Source organism: Polistes canadensis, unplaced genomic scaffold, assembly GCF_001313835.1.
Source record: "Polistes canadensis isolate GaletaPanama2010 unplaced genomic scaffold, ASM131383v1 scaffold_5, whole genome shotgun sequence".
NCBI lineage: Eukaryota > Metazoa > Arthropoda > Insecta > Hymenoptera > Vespidae > Polistes > Polistes canadensis.
In genome coordinates, this window is record NW_014569552.1 from 1,855,589 (window position 1) to 1,881,708 (window position 26,120).

Sequence of the window (26,120 nt, forward strand, 5' to 3'; positions counted from 1 at the left end):
ACTATCTTCTCATTCCGAGATTCATGCCAAAATATGACTAATTTGCCTGGACTAAAAAGAGACTTAGCAATGAATACCGTTTAATGAAACGAACAAATGATTGAGCGATCGTTCAGTTAATCTGACTTCTCGTCTCATTATGTCCCATTAATTTCTCAGCAAACTATTTCGAAATTCACAAGCATATGAAACAAAACTGCTAAGTAGATGAGGAAAGCTTAAGTACGAATTAAAGGAAGTCTTTCAAGCGCCTCTTCCTTTCACCCGATTCGCTCGTTGAGAAAGAGGAAAATAATGAAAGCACATTAAATGAAAATTTATTAAAATGTTGCACAATAAAAGGGAAACCTCAGAACTTCGCGACATGTAATTTTCGTTATATACGAGAAAAATGTATGATAAAAAAAAAGACGATGTTAAATTTTTGTTTTATCGTACATGTATGTATACCGTCGTGCATTTGCATATGTACGTATATGTACATATACATTAAATCGAAAAGAAAATAATCCTTACTATACGATTTATTTAATAATTAATTTGTCCACGTTGCAATTTCGCTGTTTATTGTCTCGTTTAATCAAGCCTTTCATTGTTACCGTTAACGTTATTAATCGAGAGTGAAGCGAACGAGTTCGATTAATCTGTGAGAACTTGGCTTTTCCCTCAACGAAATTATCGAATATCGTTACGGTCTACTATCGAGTTCCAATTACATACATACATAGATATACATATATACCAGTAGATTTACATTATATTGTACATACATATATACGCATAATACATCCATAGATTGAAAACATCCACGACGTACGATAGAATCAGATAGAATAGGCGGAGAACTTGTTGTTATTCGATTATTCGTAAGCTAGGTACCGAAGAATCTCCAAGGACAAAAGCTTGGTTCTGTCTTTGCTTTTCGCACTAGTATCTCGATCATCCTGACCTATTTGTCCCGAAAATCCAGACGCGTTCCGTTCGTTCGATCGTCGCGTTGAAACGTCCCGAGATTCCCGGGGATTTGCTCGCTACATTTTCGCTGCGGTGGTGCCTTTTAAATTATTCAAAGAAACGTCGGCGAACTTCGACGATAACTGTGAGCGATAACGTCCGGTTTTTGTTTGCGAGAGAGAGAGAGAGAGACAAAGAGAAAGAGAAAATGAGAAAGATATTGATGTGCTCCATACCTTTATATTCAATTATTTTTTTCGGGTTCATTACTAACAATTTTTTTACTTTAGCATTAACACATCTCTTTTACCATTCCATTTCTGCTTAATTTCTCGTAACTAGAACAATCTCTAGTTTAATTTGAAATAAATTAATGGAACAAATTGTCGATGTGTATGTATGTGTTTGCGAATAATGTTCTTTATACATTTCTTAGTTTCGTGCCTCTTTTTCAAAACTTTTGAATAAATTTTTATAAAAGATAACTCGAACTTTTATATACTAAGAAATCTCATTAAATGTTTCACATTAAATATGATCACGCTTACCGTGGATAAAAGAAAATGTGAAAATATTCATCGTTTTTAAGAACCAGAGAGTATGACGTGTGGTGAAGGCATTGAGTTGAAAGTAGATGGTGATATAAAAAGGAAGAAAGGAAGGAAGGAAGGAAGGAAATAGTAGGAAGAAGAAGCGAGGCGTGAAACTATTCTGGCAAATTAAACGTGTCCCACAGCTCGTCGCGATATAATATATTAATATTTTGTACTGGTGTCGCGCGCGCGCGCTGTGGGAATACGACAAGCGTGGATATATATAGGAAAGACAAAAGATGAAAGTACATACGAATATATATACATATGAAGATAAGAGGAGGAGAAAATTCAAAATTAGAAACGTAAATTATATGAGAGAAAATAATTCAAAATTCTATATAATTTTCTGACCAAACGGAAATCCAACTTAATTATAGTCAGATATAGAATGAGATTCAAGAATTTGGTTGACCAATTGGTCAAACAACAAGCACAACAACAATGACCCTCGTAAATGGGAGAAAAGAGATAAAGAAAAAGAAATAACCAACGAAATACAAAGCTTCTTCAGGCATTGGAGTAGATGGTGATCGTGATTATCGCGAATTTCAATCGGTATCCTTTGTCGTGGACGTCTTTTGTTACTTAAAGTGCAACATTAATCGAATTTTCAAGGCTGAATTATGCGTGGTATATTTCATGATAATGGAACCGATCTTTTCTCTCTTTCTTGTAACTTCGAATCCCTAGATAGCATTAAAAAGGAGACGGGATATATATATATATATAATACATATATACTTCTCCGCTGAGAAATTGCGAGCAGCGAAGATGAATAACTGCAGAGAAATCGCCAAGATCTATGTATTATAAGATACTTTTTATTTTTAGAGAAAATCAATACAAATCATATTATTAACGATCTTAACGTTGCATCGATATATCTAACGATCTAACAAAGTATGATGATTTAAATTTCTTGAAAAAATACAAGAATTAACATAGATTAAAAAATTCTACATAACGTTCGTTTTACTGATTTCGATAATTTTCTTCTTATCTAGTAAAAAAAAAAAAGGAGAGAAAGAGAGAGAGAAAGAAAGAAAGAAAGAACTGTGAGAAAGAGAAAGAGAAAGAGAACCACAGTGGTCACATTTACGAGATCACCTTTAGACTTTCTTTTACTTATAGACGTGACTTTTATCCCCCCCCCCCAGATCGCTTTTATCTACTCTCGGCGAATAATTTTGCAGACGGAAAGTTTTCCACTTCTGTAAAATAAAAGAAAAAGAGAGGAAACACACGCACATCACAGACACACACACACATATATATATATATATAAAGAGAGAAAGATTCTTCATTAGTAGGATCGGAGTACCCGCCCTTCTTTCACCTTAAACTTTCGTTAGAATCGCTTAAATCTCAGCGGGAGCTGTCAAAATTGCTTGTCATGAATTCCCGAAGAATTATGCAAAAAGTACACCTCTTTGTTCGCTATCTGTCCGCCCACAAACTGAGGATTACCGCGAGGATATATTTCGAAATAAAAAATGATCTTTCTATTTTTCTCTTTTTTTTTGTTCTCTTTCTCACTCTCGTGTCGTAACTGTCGTAAGCGATTGACAAGCTCGCGTCAAATACTAATCAATTGAAAATATAGAGAACACGTCAATCGTATCTCTATGACGTGATTTTTATTTTATGATATTTTTATTTTTATCAATCCAATTATATATCGTCTATATTCAGCTAAAAATCAGTAGTATACTTTTTGTTAATGCTTTCACATATTAATATTGATGCTTTTTATGGAGTAATGACTAATAAATTCAAAAAAGTCATTTTAAAAAACAGTGTAAGGTTTATAAGTTATTTAGGGACATAAGTGTAATTAATGACTCAAGGATTGAACATAGACAATATAAGATTTGTTCTTTTTTCATTTCGTTTGACACAAATTTTTCCTTCGTCCTTTTATTACAGATATACAATTATTAATAACAAGTTAAAATTTGAAAAATACTTAGAAATAAGTTTATAAAAATGAAAACAATCATCGTCTAATTATTTTAATTAGTTTCAGTTAAAACCAAACCATAGAGTTTTGAGAACGGAGCAACAATGACTATCTCGAGGTGGTATACTTTGGATGTATAATGTAAACGTATAAATAATAGAGGGCAAAAGGCTTTTCTACTAAATCAGGTGCATTATGCGCGAACGCAAAGATGGGACTTGAAAGTGAGAAAGATGAAGTGATGAGAAAGGAATAAGACAGAGAGAAAAGCAGAAACAGACTGTGGAAAAGGGCAAAATCTTGAAAGTGTTTGAGCTCGGTTTGGATGAGTATGCGTGCAAAAGAGAAAGGGAGGAAGAGAGAGAGAGAGAGAGAGAGAGAACCAAGGAGATAGAACAACGGGTGGGAATAAGATAGCATAGGAACGATGGCGTTAAGGTCTTTACTTGCCTTGAGCTGGATGAAGGTAAGGGCTGTGCCGATTAAATATTACCGAGATTATTCTCAAGTTCTTACGAAAAAACAGCACATCTTCAAGAACTTTGAAATAATTTTACTTCTTCTTCTCTCTTTCTCTTTCTCCCTTTCCTTACATTCGATCAATCGCTGATCATATTTTTCAATCAACGTCATTTTTTTGATATTTTTCTTATCTACAACAAATTTATTGTTAAGAAAAATTTCTCTTCCGAACTTTTTTCCTTAAAAAAGAAAATCAAAAAGAGAACAAATAAAATAGAAATAAAATATAACGTTTCATAGCTTTCAGTCGAGAAACTTGTGAAGAATTTAAAGAAAATCTTTCTTTTTCTCTCTTATTTCCGTTCGCTGATCGATCAGTATTTTTCAATCTATTTTCTTCTCTTTGCTCATACATTTTAATTTTTGTCTACAACAAATTTATTGTTTGAAATAAAATTTCTTTACTTAGCGAACGTCTTCTCTATATTTTAAGAAACGAAGAAAGTAAATAAAGTACGAAGGGATGGCGTTTTAAAGTTCACTAAGTAAGGAAAGAAACGAACGACGCTGAGAGATCGTTATTTCGCGATTTTACGACGGTGCCGTTAATTAAACGGCCTGAGAGAAAAGTGTTACGTCGAGTAAACGACGGTTGAATAATAATTAGAGTCCTTGCTCTTCGGCAAGTTTATTCTTCAAAGAGCGCAACGTAACCAACTGAACTGGGAGCTATGCAAGGTTTTATAAAATTATCAATTTTCAACTGAATTGATAATTATTCAACAATTAATACTCATTGTAGTTTCGTAATGATCGATTAAAGAAACTATGATATTTTATTCATATAATTTACATATTTAATAAGTATTTTTACATTAAATTATATCTTACGTAAGATTATTTTAATAAACTCGGTATATCAAAAAGTACTAAAGTTTGCATTTCTGTCCTGAAAATCTGGAATACGATATGATACGTTTCATAAGGACAACATCCGATTCCAATCCTTCCTGGTTCAGTACGCTGAGATATTATATGAAGGCGTGACAAATTTAACTTCGACACTTGCCACAGGTCTGGGGTCTTATCGAAGTGTAGGAAAAAAAACAAATAGGATCAGTGAAAGACGGATAACGAGGGTGATAAAACGAGTGTTGTAAGAGAAAGGGGCAGTGATGTTAGAAGCAGGGAGGGGGAAGGGAAGCTCCGATTGGAGCTCAGCTTTTCGTGCTAGAGAAAAACGGAACGAGGGAGAAAAGGCAACCCTTCGAACAAACGATGCTGTAATATCTCACGGATATTCTCGATCGGGCTCTAGCTGAAGGACGGGCGAGAATGGAGAGGAAAAGGGAGGGAAAGAATCGTATTCAAACTTTCCGATTATCTTTCCGAAGTGTCTGCGAGGGTGCGACTATTTCATCCCACAACCACCACTACCACTAGTACCAACCCTTCTCTAACTTTTTTTCTCTGATATCTATGATTTCTTCGATTCTCGAAGTACGACTACAAATAGAGTGGCTATATATTTTAAGAAAAATTTTATAGAGATAATCGCGTATTTTTTCCACATTTATTCTTTCCATTGTGACGTCCCAACTGGAGGAAGGGTGGGTTAACGGGACAACAGGTAATGATTACCCCTCTGGAGTACTAATTTTTAATTCTACTCATATAAATATTACTTTTATACAAATTGAAATGGTTAAAAGCCCTGTCATATTTTATTTCTTTTTATTGTATATATAATTTGAAAGAAAAATCTATTTTTCTAAAACTGAAAGAAAATTCTTTCCTTAATATAAACGTATGCGATGGACGTTTATTTTAAAATAGTCATGGAAAACGTTCTAACCTAGTTTTCGTTCGTGTCTCGTCCAATTTCCAAGTGAACGCGCATGACAAATAAAAAATAAACCACGATAAAGATGCTTTCGTCATTCAACGAAAACCCGAGACGCGTTTGAATGCCAGTCACTCTCCTCTCTTTTCCACACTTTGACAAATAGTCCAAACCTCAACCGCGAAGCTACCGTGCGTGAAATGGAATCTCCCGCGATTTTATTCTATCACTGAGATTTATTCGTTTTTTCTAACAAATAGAAAAATTACCTCATCATGAATGGTTTGAAAAATTACAACATTACTTTCAAACGATCCATTACACTTTTGTCTATATACTTTAATCATATATATATATATAAATTATATAATAAATGAATTTAAAAAAATACACTTTCTTTTTGTATATATTTGCTTCGTCTTCATAATTATTGTACTAACGTAAAAAGACAGAGAGAAAGAGAGAGGAAGAATTATATTTGACTATATCGTATATTCGTTATTGAAATAAACCAAGAGAAAAAAAATTACAACTGTCGATACGGATTTGATCGATTCCCTTTGGAAAACATCGATTTCGTTTTCGACTAAACCCTTTCTTCCTTTCCGATCAGAACTTTATCCGATTTCTATCCGTGTACTCGAATGCGCTTGCAATCATTTATTTCAGAACTTTGTGTATATCCAAACAATGAAATTTTATATTATTTTACATAATTCGTTTTATATCGACACAGTTTTCTAAAAAAAGAAAAGTGAAATGCCGGACTTGCTTATCTATTTCAGAATCGAATTTCCTCAGGTTCTTTCGTACTCGTACGACAGGATTGATTGCAAGAGTTCGCGAGACTTTAAGTCGGCAAAATTAAAGCAGATACGATCGTCCTTTCCTCCTTTATTCTTTTTCTTCTTCTTTTTCTTCTTCTTCCTTTTATTTTCTTTCGTCTAATTTCTTTTCCTCCAATTGGATCTCTTCTCTATCTTATAAACGACACAAAGAAAACAAAAGGAGTATGAATTTTTAGTTGGATTAGACGGTAATAAGGAGAGATGGTCCTTTTACTAAAAATACATCCATTTTATTTGATTCGCTCGTAAATATTCTACGTTAATTGACAGGGCCATTGATCGAAGGGATAGGTACTTCATTTATAATACAATACCACGTAAAAGCTAACTAAAATCGATCAAATCATTTCATAATGCGAAGAAAAACATCGGTTATATCTTCTGATTAGACTTCAAATCTTTTATTTTATATTCGTTATAATATACATATATAAAATCATGCTAGAGATTTTTGTTTCCCATTAAATCCGAATTTCTTGTCGAATGAGAAAAGAACTAAAATGAAAAAGAATAAAAGAGAGAGAGAAAGAGACGGGGAAAAAAGGAAGAAAAGACTTGTCGACATAACGGGCAACGAATTAATATAGTTTTTGAGGGCGAGAATAATTCCCAGCAATTTACTTCTGGCACTCGTCCGATTTTACGGTCCGTCGTCGTACACCGCTCCTGGCCATAGTAATTTTCATCCACGGGAATTTAGAGGTTGGATATATACATATATATATATATATATGTAGGTAGATACCGATATATAAACATACATACATACAAATATATAGTACATAGAAGGGCTAGTTACGTAGAATAGATACGTAGAGAGACACACATGGGCATAGAACATAGAACATAGAAATAGGTGAATGTTATATGGGCACGGCCGAAGGTGCCGCTCGACATAAACGAAGCGACACTATCCCATGCAGTGTATGGTATGCACTGGGAATATGGACCGTGCGTTTTGTCCGCCTCGTAATTTTTCGGTTTCATTTGGCTGCCCTCCAAATAGTTGCATATTGTGTCAGCTTCTCCTCAGACACGCAGGAAATTGCTTGGCCAGATACAGCCACAGGAAAACGACATTTTCCACCGGCCAGGCAACACACCAGGAAAGCTCTTTTAATTGGTTTCGTGGAATCAGAAAATTAGCCCATCTTCGTATAGACACATACATACATATACATGTATGTCACGTTTCTATCTTACTCTTCTTATCTTATCTTTCCATTTCTCTACTTTTCAATGATAATCTCGAAGAAAGTAATACTGCTATCCGATCTTTTTCAAAAGTCACGTGATACGAAAATACAGAGTAAGGACTTTTAATCTTACAATTAATTCTAACGAATTATCGGAAATAATATCTGCCAATTATGATTTTAGTCATAAAGAAAATTGAATAAAAGTATCATCAAAAGTTTTTAGTCGACGGAACAAAGATATTTGAAAAATTAAATTACTTTTACAACAATCTTACAATTTCTAACAAAAATTATTCAACATTTTTCATATTTTTTACATTAACTCGCGTGTGAAATATGTATATTCGCTATTCGATTCTAATTATCTTCCTGGATAAACCGGAGGACTTTTATCTCTCGTATTATATTTTAACTACTTTTAAATGATTCAACGAAGAGAAAAAGAATTGTAAAAAAATGTCAAAAATTGAAAGCAGTTACTATTATAGTTTCGGATAAAATCGTTAGCGAATTTGAACAAGCGGTGAACGTTCCTTTCTCGTATTATTAACCCTATGCGGAACAAGAACACAAATTGCGAGTTTTTTTCGGTAACATATAATATAGTAAATAAAGCACAGATGTCGGGAAAAAAAATGTTTTAAATCCTTTTTACAAAAAATCATATATGTTGCAGAAAAGCAACATTTAGTTTATTGGCACAGTCGATATTTTCAGATCAATAAATTCTAACGTTGAGCATGCGAACTATTGACATGTAATAAATAATACCTATAAATTACGATTAGTAATTACGATTAGTACGATTGATTGGTATGTTGTAGAAATGCAACACGGCTCTATAAAGGGTTAATAAAAATAGATAAACTCTAATTTCAGTATACCTTCGGAAATAGAGTTGAGGAATACGAAGAATTGATATAATAATAATCGATCAAAAAAAAACTTTTATATATCACAGCTCGTTCTGTAAATTTCAACCGATCTTGATAGAAAGACCGCGGTTACTTGACTATCAATTATTTATCGTCAATGGATTTATGTTGAAAGCGGAACTCGTTCGACGTCTCTATAAATACGACGACACCATCGATGTAATCTGCTTATCGGGACTCGAGCGTATCCTCTCGAGTACGGTTGGGATATCTTTGTCCTTTCTATTCCTATTCATTCGTTCTATCCCACCCAGAAATAGAACGAAAGAGAAAGAGAGAAAGAAAGAGAGAGAGAGAATATTCTCATGTACTCACGAGCCCACATGAGATTAAACGTCCACATATCAGACGTCAATAGAAGATTCGGTCGCTTAATTTCGAAATACTATTGTTTGTCCGATAGTTCAAAAGAAAAGAAGAAATTAGAGTTGTAATGAATTTGTCAAGATAGTGAAGACGAAGTTTCATTGAGAGTTTGGAAGTAGAAAAAGGTAAATAAAGATTGGAAGACTGCGAACTGAAAGAGAAAAACATTGGAAAGATTCCAAGGTAATAGAAAAACGAAGCACAAAAATGAGACGAGGGAAAAAAAGTGAGAGAGTGAGAGAAAGAGAAAGAGAGAAGTTGAAGACTGGTTATGATGTAAAGAAGCAAAGTTGTAAAGGATGGATTACGTGAAAATAGAAAATGACGAGAATCTAGATAGATGAGAAAATAAAAAATTAATCAAACTTGGCAAAATGATAAAGAATTATTTTTTATAAGACAAGGAAAGCTAAAATAACCGCTGTGAGATGAAAAATAAAATACTAAAGCGAAAGGTAGGAGTATATCCAATTTCTGTCTAGAATTCCCTAAACAAACAAGTATCGCTTACCTTGCCAGAAGACAACCATGTGATCGAGCTCCCAGTTTGTTAGAATTTCATCTATTTACCCGAACAGCGGCTGGAAACGTGGATTTCCTCCGACGAACAACCCCCTATCGTCTACATTTCTTACGTAACTAAAAAATGGTATCACATTAGAGTCATGAGATTTACTAGCGTGATTATAAACAATGAATATTATATTTCTATATGCTTATACACAATCGAGAAACTTATTAAAACATAATCAATGAGTTTCTAATACATGCTTAACTATTAAAAAAGTTATTTCTAACAATTAAAAAATAATGAAGTTTCCTGCAATATTATTTAATGTTTAAATATCATTCGAATTTCGAATGAAATTATTGGAAAAATGATAAATCATTTTCTTGCTACGTCCAAACCGTGGAAACCAGTTTTCTAGCATTTCTCTCTTTTCGAGAATCTCTTTGACTTGTTCGGCTTGAGTTTTCCGAGTAAGCCAACGTTGAAAAAGAAAACAGAACGAGAAAAGACAAGGTTAGCCGTCGAGAAACTTGGCTTTACAGAAGAAGCGAAACATCCGATTGAATAAAAGATTTGCATGCAAACGCAATAAAGCTAGCCTCGTATATTCCTCAAATAAGAAAAAAACGTATGATATTACCTGTACGTATCTCATATTTGCAAAGGAAACAAAATTTGAAGAAAAAGAATGTACGTAGCCTCCACGCGTGATAGAAGTCAAACTCGTATTATCGTGTGAACAAATATATATAAATATATATATAATCAATTATTATAATGATAATAAAAAATATTTATAATAATAATAATAATAATAATTAAAAATAATGAAGAAATGATCAAATAATTAATGATTTATATATACAGTGAGTGTCCCTTAAAATCGTACATGTTGATATAACTGTCGAATTCGAAACATTCATATATAAAAACATATAAAATAAAAACTTATCAAAATTATTTTATATTTAAAGTACGTTAATAGGTATGTAATGTTTAAACCAATGTATATGTATTTAAATAATCTTAAATATTGTATATCATAAGTAGAGTGCATCAAAGTATGGAACATACCTGAAATAATTGTTAATTAATCGAAAAAAATGTATATTGTAGTCTAGAAGCACAGAGTATAAGATCGACGTACCTTCCTCTTCGAAATACTCCGTTAGACTGACTCGTTGTCCTCTATGAAAGTTCTTTTATTGATTGTTATTTCTATGGCTTTGTGAAGGATACATATGTGTAACAGGAATAATATTCGAAATAAATAGAATTTATTATTCTAAAAATCATATAGGTAAACAAAAATCAATAAACGAACTATAACTAACTTTCATAGAAAACAATGAGACAGTCGAATATGGGATTTTGAAGACAACAGTACGTAGATCTTATACTCTATTTTTTTAGACTACAATATACATTTTCTTCGATTAATTAACAATTATTAAAGGTATATCTAACATTCTCAAAATATGTTACATCACCGCTCATCGTTCCATAAAGAAACGCATCTCGTAATAATTATTGATCGATGTATTTCATACATACACATACACACTCCACACACTAACCAAGAACCTTCTATAATTTCGTTCAACTGTCGATTGATTGTGGATTCTATCTCATTCTCTCTCTCTCTCTCTCTCTCTCTCTCTCTCTCTCTCCCTCTCCCTACCTACCTCTATTGTACTTATCTTTTCATGTCGTTTCATAAAATTTTATCGTACCGTCATCTAAAAAATTGCACTTTGAAAAGAAAATAAACGAACAGTAAACAAAACACAATGTTACGGTAAATATTGATTCGTTGTATATTTGTTATATCAAAATATTGATTTACCGTAAAATATTGTTTTGTTTAATAACGTTCCATGGAGAGTCACATGAGTCAGAAAAGTAATACAAAAAATCTACCCATGATTGCCTTGAATTGTTCCAACGATGAATTAATTATGACATATGGTAACGTTTGCTTCCATGTTTCAGCTTGTCTCAGGATATGTCGCTCCACATATGCTCGCCTATTCTCCTTCTTCCCTTCTTTACATTCTTCAACTTGTCTTTTTCGATAAAACCTGTTTCAACTGTGGTCGACGAAAACAAAGAAAGAAGAAGAAAAGAAATAAGAAGATAAGAAAGAAGAAATGGTAAAGAAAGATGCACAACCGTAAGTTCGCATCTGTCGAGCATGTAAACATAAAAATACAAAAAAAAAGGTCTCTCCAAACTTTGGATCTTCTTGTAAATTCGTGATTTCTCTTTTTTGTTTTCTCTTTCGTAGTCTTGACGTGGCGCCTAATAGAACAAAAGAATGAGAAAGACTATAATTGAACGATTTATCCTGTCGCGTCGTCAACCATCATCGGAAAGGCACGTTCCTCTCGAACCAAGTTTTTCTCGTGATTTAATCTTCTCTTTCGTTTCGTCTCATTTATACGATTAATTTCAATTAATGTTAATGAACGTTACTATAAATACATTCGTATCCCTCTCCATGTCTTCTTTCGTTCCACGAATTATTTCTTTATCATGATTGAAGAAACGACGTCATTTAAATCGTAAGTTAAATGCTTCGTAAATTGTCAGTAAATTGAATATAGCGATTAATTATGAAACAAAGATATTAAACTTTCCATGTGTATATTACAGATATTTGATACAATTGTCGCTCAAGAGAATAAAAAAGAAACAAAATATATACAATTTTTGTACGATAGATCTTTTCCACAAATTCAATTAAAATGCAAATCAATTTTATTATCTTATCGTGAGATTTTGACGAGTAAATTCAACGTAAGAAAATAATTAAACGCTTTTTAAATTAGTCGAATGTTCTACATATACACAATATCAAGTACACAAGAGTATATATCATAAATCATAAGAATTAAACAAACACTTTCTGTTGAAAATCTGTCAAAAACGAACAAGAAAATATCGGAAAACATATAGATCTAAACGCTCATAAAACTAGATGTTATACGGCACGAATGAAAGCTTAACATCGTACGAATAAAAAATCGTCGATAAAAGTGGTGGGGTGGTCATTCTGAGGGCTGGAAATAAGTTTAGGATCAAGTTTATGATGCTGAACTGGCGGCTACGATCAGTTCAAACAAAATGGGTACTTTTCTTTCTCTCTCTCGCTCTCTCTTTTTCCTTCTTTCTATTTTTTTAGCTGTCCCTGAATTAAACCACATGTGCAACGATATCATGCAGCACGTGCGAATGAACTTAACAATTAACTATCTCGATTATTTCAAATATTGTTTCTCGTTATTCTACCGTGAATAAAGATATAATTATAAACATATGTGTAAAATATATAATATATGTTAATATTAATATATATAAACAAAAAATAACGGAGATATTTTAGGTAATAATAGTTATTGTATCGCACAATTAAATTATGTTTACCATAAATAAAAACATTGAATAATTTCTCTTTAATAAGAAACAAATATAAATTAATATAGAATCTATATAGAGAAAAGAGACAAATTTTATTAACTAAAATTAGACATGCAAAATATTCCAAGACGAGTTGGTATTACACATTTTAAAGAGATGATAATTTTATCCATGAAAATTCGCAATGATATATATTTAAAAGTTCTTTCGGCAATTTAAAAGTCTTATTGAAATACGTGAAGCTGTTCTATATATTTCCGTTTCTAAATTTGACTGTTCCAATAACGTTTTGTACGATGAAACTCGAGAGATTTATTGATCATCAGTAGGACAAAAGTTTCGAAGTTTCTCTCTCTTCCTCTCTCTCTCTCTCACTCTTTCTCTCTCTCTCTCTCTCTTAAACACGCTCGCGTTTTCCAACTGAAACTCAAACGGCCCCCCTGCCGCGAGAGACTCGTTTCGAGTCTTCCTTGTGGGATGACAAAAAGAAAATGTGTGAATAAAACGAACGATTTCGAACGACATGTCGGATTCGTTTGACTCGCTAGTATGTGTTGCAGAAAAAAAAATAAAAGAAATCATCGTGGGAGACAAAACTAACGTAACAAAATTGTATAATCTCCAAGCTATATAATATAATTATTTACTAATTATTTATTAAATCAATATTTTTCAACATTTTTGCTTAGTATTTTAGATCTAATATCAATATATAATATAAGTGATCGATATTATATTGAGAACTACAAAAACCTATCTCTTTTATAAATACTAATTATACACATAATAATTTAAATTTTTAAACTTTTTATGCGCTTTATATAAAATCATTAAATCACTTAAATTAAAACACTTGTTTATATAGACAACATGCTTTTTGTTATTTATTATTTTTTTTTAGATTTAGTTAATGTTTAATATGAAAGTTGGTGAAACAATTTATCAGAGAGAAATTTTGATGTATCCGGAAATCGAAAAATAATTATCAAGGCAAAGGAGCAAAAAAAAGATAAGTAAAAAAAATATATTACTCGCGTGTGTCGCGTGTGTAATACATAAGGATAGGACGAAGACGTGGCGAGCATCGGGAAAGAGGATGAGTGAATAAGGTATAAAAAGGAAAGAGGTGAAAAGGTATGCAGAAAAAGGCAAGAAGAAGGTCAAACACGCGAGTACCAAGCTTTCTGATATATCTGATGCGAAGTACGTATACTCCTATAAAAAAAACAGTGCACTCTTTTCCTCGCACAACTTCCACTTCATCGAGACTTTGATAAAGCGTATCACGTCGTGAATACCTTAATTACAAAACAAATACAATCTGCTATCGTAGATAATTATTGTTACGAAAAATTCTTTATACAATTTTTTTTGTTTAATCAGATATAATAATCAAAAGTATTCAAAAGGTTCGTTAAAAAAGTGTAAATTTTTATAACGAATCAAAAAAAAAAACGGTACATTCTCGTTTCTATTCACTTTTAATTAACGCTGTGATTGACATTTTATGTAAGAAAAAAAGAAACAGAAAAAATTTTTTAAATTGAATCTTAATTTCACAATTTTTTAAAGCCAAAGAAGCAACAGCGTAATTTCTTGTCATCGACAGGTGAACAACTCGTTAAGAGATCAAACGAGTAATAATGAGACAGGAAAATGAAGGCAGAAAGGAACTAGACGAAGCTTGAACTCCTTGGAAGAAAGACTTTGAATGCGAACGAATTAATTTGTAGGGAAGTACGAGTAATAATTAGGCCACCAAGTTTGACTTCGAACGGAAAATAGAGGAGGGTTTCCTTCTCAACGACTTTAAACATGCGGAAGCCAAAAAGCGAGAGCTGTCGGTAACAGCCACGGGCTGTATACTCGGTTCAAGGGTTGGATAGAAAGAGATAGAAAGAAAAGACTGTGAGGGTGCCCACAGTCGAGCCTGTTTTGTTTACGAGTCTTTTGTCTCGCTCGAGGAGTAACGATCATTCGTTATGTGGCACTCGTCACGCGAAAAGCTTTTTCGCTCGGCTAGGTGAAAAACTTCTCTCTTTTTATATATTTTTTTCCTCAGCCACTCGGCATCCATCCTAAAGCCCCACTTCTTCTTCGAATTCTCCCTATGTCTCTTTTCTCTTTCTATCATCTTTGTACATTTCTCTCTTTTTATCTACTTCACCTCTTACTCTCGCCTACTTTTAGATATTCGTACTCAAGAGTGCAATTTCTCTACGTACTTTCGCGTATGTGTAGCTATAAACAGAAACGAACAAGCGGTATGAAACAAAGTTACCCGGAAATACTCGAAAGTGTCACGCTTTTTAAGTGTCGAAGCCCAACCTTAAAGTTAGACACCCTGAAAAGGTTGTCTCTCTTTCTCTCTGTCTCTCTCTCTTTTTTTCCCTTTTTCTCTTTCTTATACTCTGCACCCTCTATCTTGTCTTCTTTTCTTATTTTCTTCTCTCTATCTTCCCACTTTACCCACCTGATTACCCCTCGTTTGTCTTTGCGAGCTTTTTTCGGTTTAGAATTTTCACTGGAGCAGCTTGATTATACCTCTGATACCAATTCTCGTTACTACGTTCTAACTTTCCTTTCATACTATTATTCACTTTAAATTATTCTTTTTTTTTTTTTCGTTAGAACGCATCGCATTAACGTTTCTTTAATTAGGGAAATGATAAGCGTTTCAGATTTTTTTGCAACTCTTAACAACGAACGTTGAAAGGATCGATTGATTCGTTTCGTTAATTAATTCGTTCGCTTGCTACGACTGTGATCATCCTAACAAAGCAATTAGTTTACTCGATCGAGAGGTTATTGGTCCACCGTGCTACATCACACCCACAATTTTATTTTATCGAATTTTCCGATACTCCAAACCACAAAGTAACTTTAATTTAACGTGAAGAAATGAATTGAATAAAAATCTTGAATAAATATCTAAAGCACATTTTACATCTTTAAGAGAAAAAGAGGCTTTTAAGCTGCAATTTAACTTTAGTAAGTTTTGAAAAATATCTCTCGTAGATGGGGACCTTATTTCATTGAAACAACCAACGGAAAAACTAGACGCCCTAGTCTCTTCGTCTTTTTAGTATAGTGATACATTATATTTCATTATTCAAAATAATTAAGCACGGTAATAAATATAAATCTTTTTTGAAAAAATATTATATGTACTATATATTATAATAAAAAATTTACATTATAGTGTATATCATAATATACATTTTCCTATATACAAATTAATATAATCCAGACAGGTTGTATACTTGAATTGAGGATGATTCTATATGCAGAAAAATAAGTTGAAAAAAGAGAATAGCACATTGTTGATTGAATTTTATTGATTTTACTTTTGAAACGAAACGTTTAAAAGTAGAAGCGAATGTAATAATTTTAAACACACCAAAAAATAAAAAAATATTGATAGTAATAAAAAGTATGTACAAATTATATGATACGTTGAAATAATCTTTGGAGTAAGAAATATGAAAGATCAAAAATAACCATATTGCTAGGATGCAATTGTGAATAAAAAAGAAAGGGATGGTTGAATAACTAGTAAGAGAAAGAGAGATAGATGAACGAAGAGAGGGGGGGGGAGGGAAAGGTAGAAAAAGATGGCCGGCTGCGAGCGTGTTTTATTTCGCACGAGATACGTCCAGCTTGTTTTACGAGTGCGTTCGTCCGAAAACGAGAGCGTTGTTTATTTTTTATTTTTTTTTATTCTTTTTTTAACCAACAACGAGCCTCCCTCTTCGCATACTTTCTACCCACCAAACTTTTTTCCACGTTCCAACCTATCTATTCTTCGTTCTTTCTCTTCTTTTTTCCCACACTCCTTCACCCCAGCTATTGCATTTTCTTTCCTTTATTCTTTTATTATACTTGTACAACTTTCCATCGTGTAACGGCGAAACATCTTGTACCTTTTTCGCAACAACTGTACAAAAGTCCCGCAAATCGGACGTAGCCACGCGATTCCACCTTTCGAATAAGCAAGTTTCTTTGACTCTATCTTTCTATAATGATAGAGGGAAATATAATAAAATATAAACATTTATGATTCGAAATTAATCGACATTGATATGCAAGAATGTATATAAATGTATATGCATGTGTCGAAAAAACATTTATTAAGAAAACTAAGAAATACAAATATATATATTTATAAAGTCAAATTTTTGTCGAACAGAACCCCCAGTAAGCTTCCGATACTTCAACATGAGTAGTTTACAAAATTTTGTTGAAAGATAACCCGGAACGAGGATAGACGTTGAGAAATAGAAAATCATTGTTGCAGTAAGGATATGAATGTTCGGAGGCATATGAATGGTGATTCACTGGCTGATAAACCGCAGGATTATGCGCAGAAGAGAGGCGAGGGATTGTATGGGACGTGGTACAACCAGACGATATATATTATAAGGTGAGCTATCCATAGGGAAAGAAAAAGCTGGAGAGATAGGGAAAGAGGAAAGTGTAGTAGAAAAACATGGAATGAGAGAGAAAGAGAAGGTTAGCGAGTCTTGAAATATTTTACACTTTCCGAGCACGCGCCGGGACCAATATGTCTGCCTTGGGCAACCACCGACTGTATCACGTCTCCACGATTTTCTATGGTTTTTGCATTCGATCTTTGCATTTACTCTCTCTCTCTCTCTCTCTTTCTCTTTTTGTCTATCTGTCTGTCTTTCTCTTTCTTTCATTCTTTTTTTTCTTTCTTTTTCTTTAGCAACTGTACCTATATTTCGTATCTAACGTACCACGATAAACGTCTGCAAAGGAACAAATTTATAATAAGAAGAAAGAAATTATTTATGAGAATAGAGCATGAACGTATAAAAGCTTCGTTTTACCTACATTTTTCTTGAAGTTTAAAAATCTTTCTTTTAGGAAACAAAAATGTCACGCGTAAACGTTACTATTTATGATTTCTTTCGTCGTCGTTTATTTAATTTCAATATCAATAATAATATCATAAGGATTCGTCATTAATCTTTAATTAACATTTGACAGCGCGTAACGACAACGTTGTGAAGCATATCGAAAGTCTGTGTACTTTTCCTCCAGCTATTCGTATTCATGTCGAGTCAAAGGAACAGAATGATCGATGAGTCATGATGAATTATTTGGTACAAACACGGTTACGGTATGCTTTCGACCAATCATCGCCCACATCCGGAGCACATCAGAGTATCCCAAAAAGAATACGTAAAGACGCGCAACAACGTCGTAACGTTTTTCATCGTGCCGCTTCTTTAACGTCCCTGTCTGTTTCTTTTTTATATCTTTTCTTTTTACGTATATACACGACCGATATAATATATGTAAAACGTATTTATATCTTTGGAACGATGAATATTTTTAAAGTACGAGATGCGAAGGAGGATAGGCTAATGTATATTAATTACGAGCAGTCGTCGGTTCTCCTTCGAATTTTTCGGCCTATACAAAAATTGCGTTCTTTGGAAATAGTCCAAAAATTATTACAGTCGAATTGTTTAGTACGAACTTTTGAAGCGTCAGCTTTTTGTTTTTTTTTTTTAATTTATTCTCTAAGAGTTTTGTAATATATACGCGTATAGGTACATACGTATAGTGATTTTACATCATTTAACAAGATATTTATGCGAGTTCTAATTATATTGTGTTATATCAATGTTTATGCAAAAAAACACAAGATCGTATCGCGCAATATACTTTCTCGAATTTAATCCAATTTCGAACTTTTTCTCTTTATCTTTTGTTAATGTTTTTATTTTTTATTTTTTATTTTAATTTTGTCTATACTTCTTTATTATAAAGAAACTATAAATAGATTTTGTAAGGACTTTTCTTCTTTCCCGATAGAACGATAATAGGAGAAGAATAATTCATAAATTTTAATCGAGTCGAGAGCTCGTCTGTTTTTAGAAAATTACTTCATCGGTGGGTTGCTGTTACGACAGAGCGGAAACGCACACCATCTTGCATTTCTTTATATTCCATAATTTTAAACTCAATATTTTCCTTCTATTAGTCCGACGACGGTTGAGATGCTGCGTCTCCCTCGTACCGATCTTTATTCTTAACGATCTATTTCCTTCTCTTACCATGCGGGCCAGAAATATCTCGAAATTCTTTCGAATCGTACTGAGTAGAAGATACTATGAAAATATTTAACGAAACGATGTCTCTAACAGAGATCGAGTATATCGATATTTCTCTTTTTTCTTGTTTTAATTCTAGTTGTCTTGAAAAAAAAACAAACGGAAAGAAAAAGTATAAGAATACGATAAATCGAATAATGAGTTTTCCAACGTAGAAAATCAATAAAATCGTTGAATCATTTCGTGTCGACAAACACTTCTTCCTCATAGCGAAACTCTATTTTCCCACTCTTGTTTTAATGGAGTGCGCTCCCTTGAATCAGGATGAGTGGAACTAAGGTCGACGATCGCGAAGAGATGAAAAGCATCTATGTTCCAGAGATTACGGACAACAAGGAATAAGAGAAAATGATTTTTCGAGAATTCGCGCTGAGATTTTTCGATTTCTTTGTCTATCTTTATCTATCTTTCTATTTATTTTTCTCTTCTTTCTACGTAATATCAGATTACATATAATAGATGTGTTATATAAAATAATAAGAAAAATATAAGGTATAGTTATGTTATCGCTAAAACGATAAACTAAAGGCAAGATAGATAGCAGTTTAGAAAGTTAAACGTCATCGTTTTAAATTTTATTACCTCACACGATTTCGGTCTATTTCGTGAAAATCACCGAAACGCTTGTTACGATCCGTCATCAGACGGCATATTGAATAATTTATCGCGAAACGTCGTTCTCAATCGCTAAAAATAAAATCTTACCGGTCACTAGTACATCCAAATTATATAACAATAAATCAGAGCACGTCTATATTTCCGAATTTCTCGATTTTCTCTTATAAACTTTCTCATATTCAAATTCTTCCACGGAACATAGGGCAGATTTAGAATTACAGATTTTAGAAAGCAGCAGAAAGCGAACGCCTCCACGGTTGGATATTAAATTTAATTCACGGTTGAAAATTAATCTTTAGAAAAGCAACGAGGGAAAAGCTCAAAGATATGAATATTTTCTTATTAAAATTTATGATATTATTATCATTTTAAAGAGAGCCTCTTACAACGAACAGGAAATCCTCTAACGATAATACGTCGGACTCATACACGCGAAACTCTTTAAAAGTGATCACGAAAAGTATCAAATTTAATCAATCGATTAAATATTCGATTAATCACAATAATAAAAGTTGCATAAATATGATCTCAAACTAAGAAGGATCGAGAATTAATTAATTCGGTCAATTTCAAAGTATCTTTCCTCAAATAATATCTTTATTGACTCAACAAAACTAGGATTGAAAATATATTTTAATCGTTTTATACTCTCAAACTTAACTGCAAACTTTCGCAGAAATCTGACGATAAAAATTAACACGAATTAATCACGGGTCAACTATTAAATATTGACGAGGTAAATGATAGCACAAAAAGCAGTCGTTTCTGCAAGCATCAGAACGGGTTTGATACAAATGAGCTTCGGGGAAGAGAGACACGTTATCTCGCATCCTGCGGGAGCTATACATCCGGTCCCTTCTGTGCGTCGTTTAGCTAAATCCCGGCATCATCGATCCCTTTACATTTGCGATAAGCGAACTAAAGATTAAGAAAAAAGCAATTAAATCTATCTTTTTTTCTCTCGAAAAATTATGTTGTTTGTTTGAAAAGAAAATTATTTATAAATGTTAACATTTTGTCATTCGTAACGGTAAAATCATTTTCTACCTTACCCGTAGTATAACTTCGCATTAGTTTCACAGGATTCTTTGTTTTTATGTACTTTTTACACTTTTTTCTAGAATAATTACGAATTTCGTCGTCACCGATTCACAATATGAAAATATTCTTTTCATTGTAATGAGCTCGATTATGAGTTTCTTGAAAATAAAGAAAAGCCATCCCTCACCATTCTCCAATGATCACAGCCTTTCAAGAGAAAAGGAGCATTCTCGTCATTATCCTCAAAGGACTTTTCTTTATTAACTCCGCCCCTTTCTACCTTCAAACAGTTCTATTTAAAACCCCCGGCATTCACGGGGGTTCGACGCAAAACTCCACAACTTCTCGAGGTAAAATGAAGGTATAATAAAATAAAATGAAATAAGAGGGAGGAGGGAGGAGGGAGTGGGGGGGGGGAGGCGGACGAGCAAGACGAATCCTTCATTGTTCTGTTGAAATTTGCACGCGCTTTGGTGCGAAAGAAAGTCGTGCGAACGAAAGATGTTCTTAAAGGAAACTAATTTAACGTGGCTACTCAATCGGAACTGAATTTAAGAAATACTTTAAAGCGTGACTATTTCACAAAAGTAAAAGTTAAGATTTCATTTCGTCTCCGTTTCTTGTAATAAACTATCCAAAGAAATATGTTACAAAATTAATCGGTAATACGAGTAATAAGATAACAGAAATCTCAATCACGCGCGTGCGCGAATAATTGTAACGAAAAAAAGAAATTCATTCGAAGAGAATATTGTAATGGAAAAAAGTAACAACGCAAAATGAATTATATTGTAACGTTGATCTTAATACGACATATAAAGACAAGAAGAGAAAAAAATTAGACATGTGGAGAAAAAAAAAAGGGAACAAAAAATGCGTTTGAATTCGAGACGCGATATGAGCAGTCTCGAATAATTCTAACGAAAAAGAGATTTGTTGAAAGAGATTAGAGGATCGTAGAATACGTTTATGTACCCGTCGGAGCATATGTCGACTTTCACTACTATGCCGTTCGAGCGAAACGGTACGCGTGGCTTGTGAACGCTTTGCTAGCGCTTGGCTAAGGTCACTGCGGTGAGGTTAGCGAAGAGATGAAAAATCCTCTCGGCGGATTCCCACAGGAATATCGCGGTAGGGTATCCTTATAAAACTGGCAGATTAGACCGAGGCGTGACGAGGGCTGGAAATCCGCTCTCTGGATTTTAAGTATCCCACTGACGCGAAAGCGGACCTTTCTATCCCTTTTCAAGCCCTCCCTGTCCTCCCTACTTCTCTCCTCTACAAACTGCAATAGCCGCAAAAGGAAATAGAAAAATCGTGGAATTGAGCTTGGCGACGTGCGACGCGAACCGGATTACGTTCCCTTCTTGTCTCTCGCGTGCTTTTTCATTTCCTGAAATATTTTCCTACGCAAAATTGAACGAAGCCTAGTATAATTAATCTCGATTGATCCTTTCGAATTAGCCGCTTGCTTTTGAAATTATTTCTGGTATCATCGGATTTGATAAGAATTTTATTAACTATTCTAACTTCGATCACCCTCCCAATTTTTTCATCTTTCTTTTTTTCAATTGGCTACATTATGGATATAATGAATGGAAAATTTATATACGAAGTAGTATGCCAATAACGCCTTTATATAGTAAATACGTATAGAAACACACTGTTTACCAGAATAATACAAATTTATAAAATATATACTTCTACAATATTCGGAATGTTTATAGATTTTTTTAGAATTTTATTTTAATCGTTTTTAATGTTACGTCTTCTGAAGTAATATAAATAATATAAGTAAGATGTCTATTTTATACTGTCCTCATTGTTAGATATCTCATCAGAGATAGATTTCTTGCTATTTTACGATTGAAGCGTAGTGTCGTTCACGTTTTATTATCTTTGAATAAACGCCTATTATTCGACCGCTTCTATAAACAAAACAATCTAAACAAAATGATTTCCGAGTTATAGTATCGTTCTTATCTCGTCTACGTTAAACTTCATTATAATATATATTAGATAGCTTGCTTTTTAATTTTTTTAAATAGATGCCTTTTTTTCACGAGAAAAAAAATCTAAAAGAAAGATAAAATAATCCATTATTTTTCGATGTTATTTGTAGAGAAATCAAATACTATTATTATTTCAATAAATTTTCGATAAGAAAGGAACGTTTGTCTTGATTTTTTAGAAAACGCTGACATAGATAGATTTCTTAAATCTAAAGACTAACGGAAAAGCTCGAATTGAAAAGTCAAGAGTGAAATCTATTCCAGCAGGATCGCTCGAAGTAAACTATCCGATTTATATGGTCAAGAGCTATCCTACGAAACGAGAAAATATTTTGTGTATCCCGAGGAGAATCGCCGTCGTATTCGGACAGCGTAAAAATGGAGAACGATTTATATCGTAGAGAAGTCCCTCGAAGTTCGTGAACATGGAACGACATAGAGAACGAAAGGTATAATATCCTAGAAAAGTTTTATCTAGCGAGAAATATTCATCCAATTGGTAACACTCGAATCACTTTTGTCTTTCACTTACCCCTTTTCTCTCCAAAGAAATCCGATCGTCCGGGAATCGTTCTGAGAACGAGGAAGATCAGCGGCAATATTCTGAAACCAATTTTATTCGATTAAAAAATGTCATGAAGTAAGTAGAAAAAACAAATTGATAGATACATAATATACATATACAGCGTATGTATTATTTTATAAAAAAAAAAAAAAAAAAACCAAAGAAACAACAAATCGTAAATGTTATTTCCAAGTAGACAATGTAAAAAGATACTAATGCTGTTCTGATTTAATATAAATAACAGATTTTGTAAGAATATGAAAGAAACCTCAGAACACGCGTTGTCGGATCAAACTAATTTTTTTGTTCTTATCATTATCAACGTTCTCATCTTCTTTTTATTTTTTTCTTTTTATCATTTTCAGGCTAGAAAAGAAAAGAAAAGCTTCAGGGTAGATAGGAAAAAGGTAATACTAATTATAGAGGAAGTGGAACAGAGAAGAAAAGGAAAATGGCCAAAAGTGGGGAGGGTATTTAGGATAAGAGGGCAAAAGCGGAAGATGGTAACGATTAAAACGAAAGCAGAGAGGCTTGCTCGTCCTCCTACAATTTCTCCTCCTCCACCTCTTCCTCTTCCTCTTCCTCTTCCTTTTCCTCTTCCTCTTCCTCCTCCTCCTCCTTCTCCACCTTCTGCTGTCGGAGGATAACGGTAGCAATAGAGAAGCTACGTGATCTCGCGGAAGAAAAGCATGAAATTAGCGTTAAAACGAATCGAAACACCGACGTTGTTTTTTCAGGCGAACAATGCGTTGAAGCATAAATACGTTGGATATTTAGATACAGCTCTGAGCAAAGAATATTCAACATGATACCTATTGGCTTCACCGATTTTTTTCTTTGCAAAATCATGTCAGTATGTTTTTCACGTTTCTCCGAAAACGTTGTATCGTTTTTTTTTAGTTGTACTTTTTTTTTTCTATTAGTACAACGAAGACTCCTACGATCCTAATTTTTTGATAATTAGTAGCCTGCCTTTGTTTTGTTCGTTGAAATTCTCATTGACACGAAATTCCTCTTTCTACGGGATATTAGTATGAAAACAATAAAAATCGAGATTAAACCGGAAAATATAAGAATTTAAAAGTCGATGAATTCGAGAATATAATTGTTTCCTTTCTTATTTTTATTTTTTTATTTACTTTATCTATATGTAAATATGTGTACGGAACGAATGCAATTGTATATGTACTGTTACTTTGTGAAATCCGTTAATTCATGGAATGGTCAGCTAAACCCTGACATAAATATATTGACATATTTAAATATGAAAGAAAGCAGAATTACATACGTATTTCAACTGATGTAATTAATATATGAATTTACAAGAGGCGAATAGTTAAGGTATAGGATTGAGATTTGATCCCAAGTATAGAAAAAGTAGTCTTTGATATCGTTTCAATTTCTGTCAATATTGTACTGTTGTAAATCCGGAGATAGAAAATATGTGTTTCTTCATTTTAAGGTCTTCAAAGTAAAGGTTATCAAATCTCGATATAGAGTTTCTCTATTGATTTAAAGAATCAATTTAGAATTCATTCGAAAACTATGAAAACGAAAATAAAATTAACGCGAACAATGAGTGCACGTAGATTCGTTTTTATTCCTTTCTGTCCTTTGAAAACTGATTTTCCGTTAGTCGTGATTATTTCTTAAAACTATCAATTTTACAATTAGCTTGTAATAAAATTCTTTTTATATGCTTTTCTAAAAATGCCTAGTTATTTCGGGTCAGACCTAAAGTTTCCACGACTTAATTGAAGTATACAATATAACGTATATGACATATATACAAATTTATACATAAAATAGAATAACTATAATAGAATTTATTAACTCTGATAGAATTTGATTAAGACGACAAAGTTTCAATTAAAAAAGAATGAATTTAATAAAAGATAATTTATGGTGATTTGTGACTTCAACAACTTCGAAATGAACGATATACGATATATATATATATATACATACATATATGTATAAAATATATATTTTGTTCTTGAAGAGGTCACTAGTACGAGAGATATTCCCATCGATAACCGTGACACGTACAGAAGTCTCTTTATACGTAGAACAGTGTTGTCCTGCGAACTGCGTGGGCGTTTGCCAATAGATGTCGAACGTGAATCACGATCGAGAATTCCGGCCTTACGTAATGCGTGTAATACATAGACGCCAATATCTAACTGCACGCACGAGTACGGCCAAGCCCATGTACCGACATCGATTTTCGTCAATCGATTGGAAACAACGTTTACATTATTTCTAACAATATTATATAACACTTTTGATGAAAATGCGAACACCGGAACAATAATCATAAAGATCGTTTTAAACAATTTTCGTGTAAAATGTACGGCGACAAAATTAAATTTTATTCGTGTCAGGAATTCGTTAATACGATAAATTCGCAAAATACGTGATTTCGGAATATCAAACATTGCTTTTCAATTTTTGTCACGCATTTACAATAATGCGTGTACAAAGAATGTACATGAAATAGCAATATTTTTCATTCGTTCAACAAAAATCTTTGTTAAGAGAAATTTATCGAACTTTGATCGATCGAACATTCTATTCCGAGCGAGTAACAGTATGTCTTCTAGGTATTACCAACATTCTTATGCGAACGACATTCGTATTCGTT

At 33.0% G+C, this 26,120-nt stretch overlaps 1 protein-coding gene and 1 long non-coding RNA gene across 9 annotated transcripts in view; both read right to left on the reverse strand.

The window, feature by feature from the left end:
* Positions 1-10,832, reverse strand: part of LOC106788300 — a 13,261-nt gene extending 2,429 nt beyond the window's left edge. The window contains exons 1-2 of the long non-coding RNA XR_001381884.1: positions 10,749-10,832; positions 9,675-9,802 (exon numbers count right to left, since the gene is read on the reverse strand). This is a non-coding gene — a long non-coding RNA (uncharacterized LOC106788300). The remainder of the gene's footprint in view (positions 1-9,674; positions 9,803-10,748) is intronic.
* Positions 1-26,120, reverse strand: part of LOC106788229 (collagen alpha-1(XVIII) chain) — a 197,915-nt gene that overhangs the window by 158,381 nt on the left and 13,414 nt on the right. For all 8 annotated transcript variants that reach the window (XM_014751360.1, XM_014751395.1, XM_014751350.1 and 5 more), the window contains exon 2: positions 23,444-23,514. In XM_014751360.1, coding sequence (XP_014606846.1) covers positions 23,444-23,514 — 71 coding nt within the window. The remainder of the gene's footprint in view (positions 1-23,443; positions 23,515-26,120) is intronic.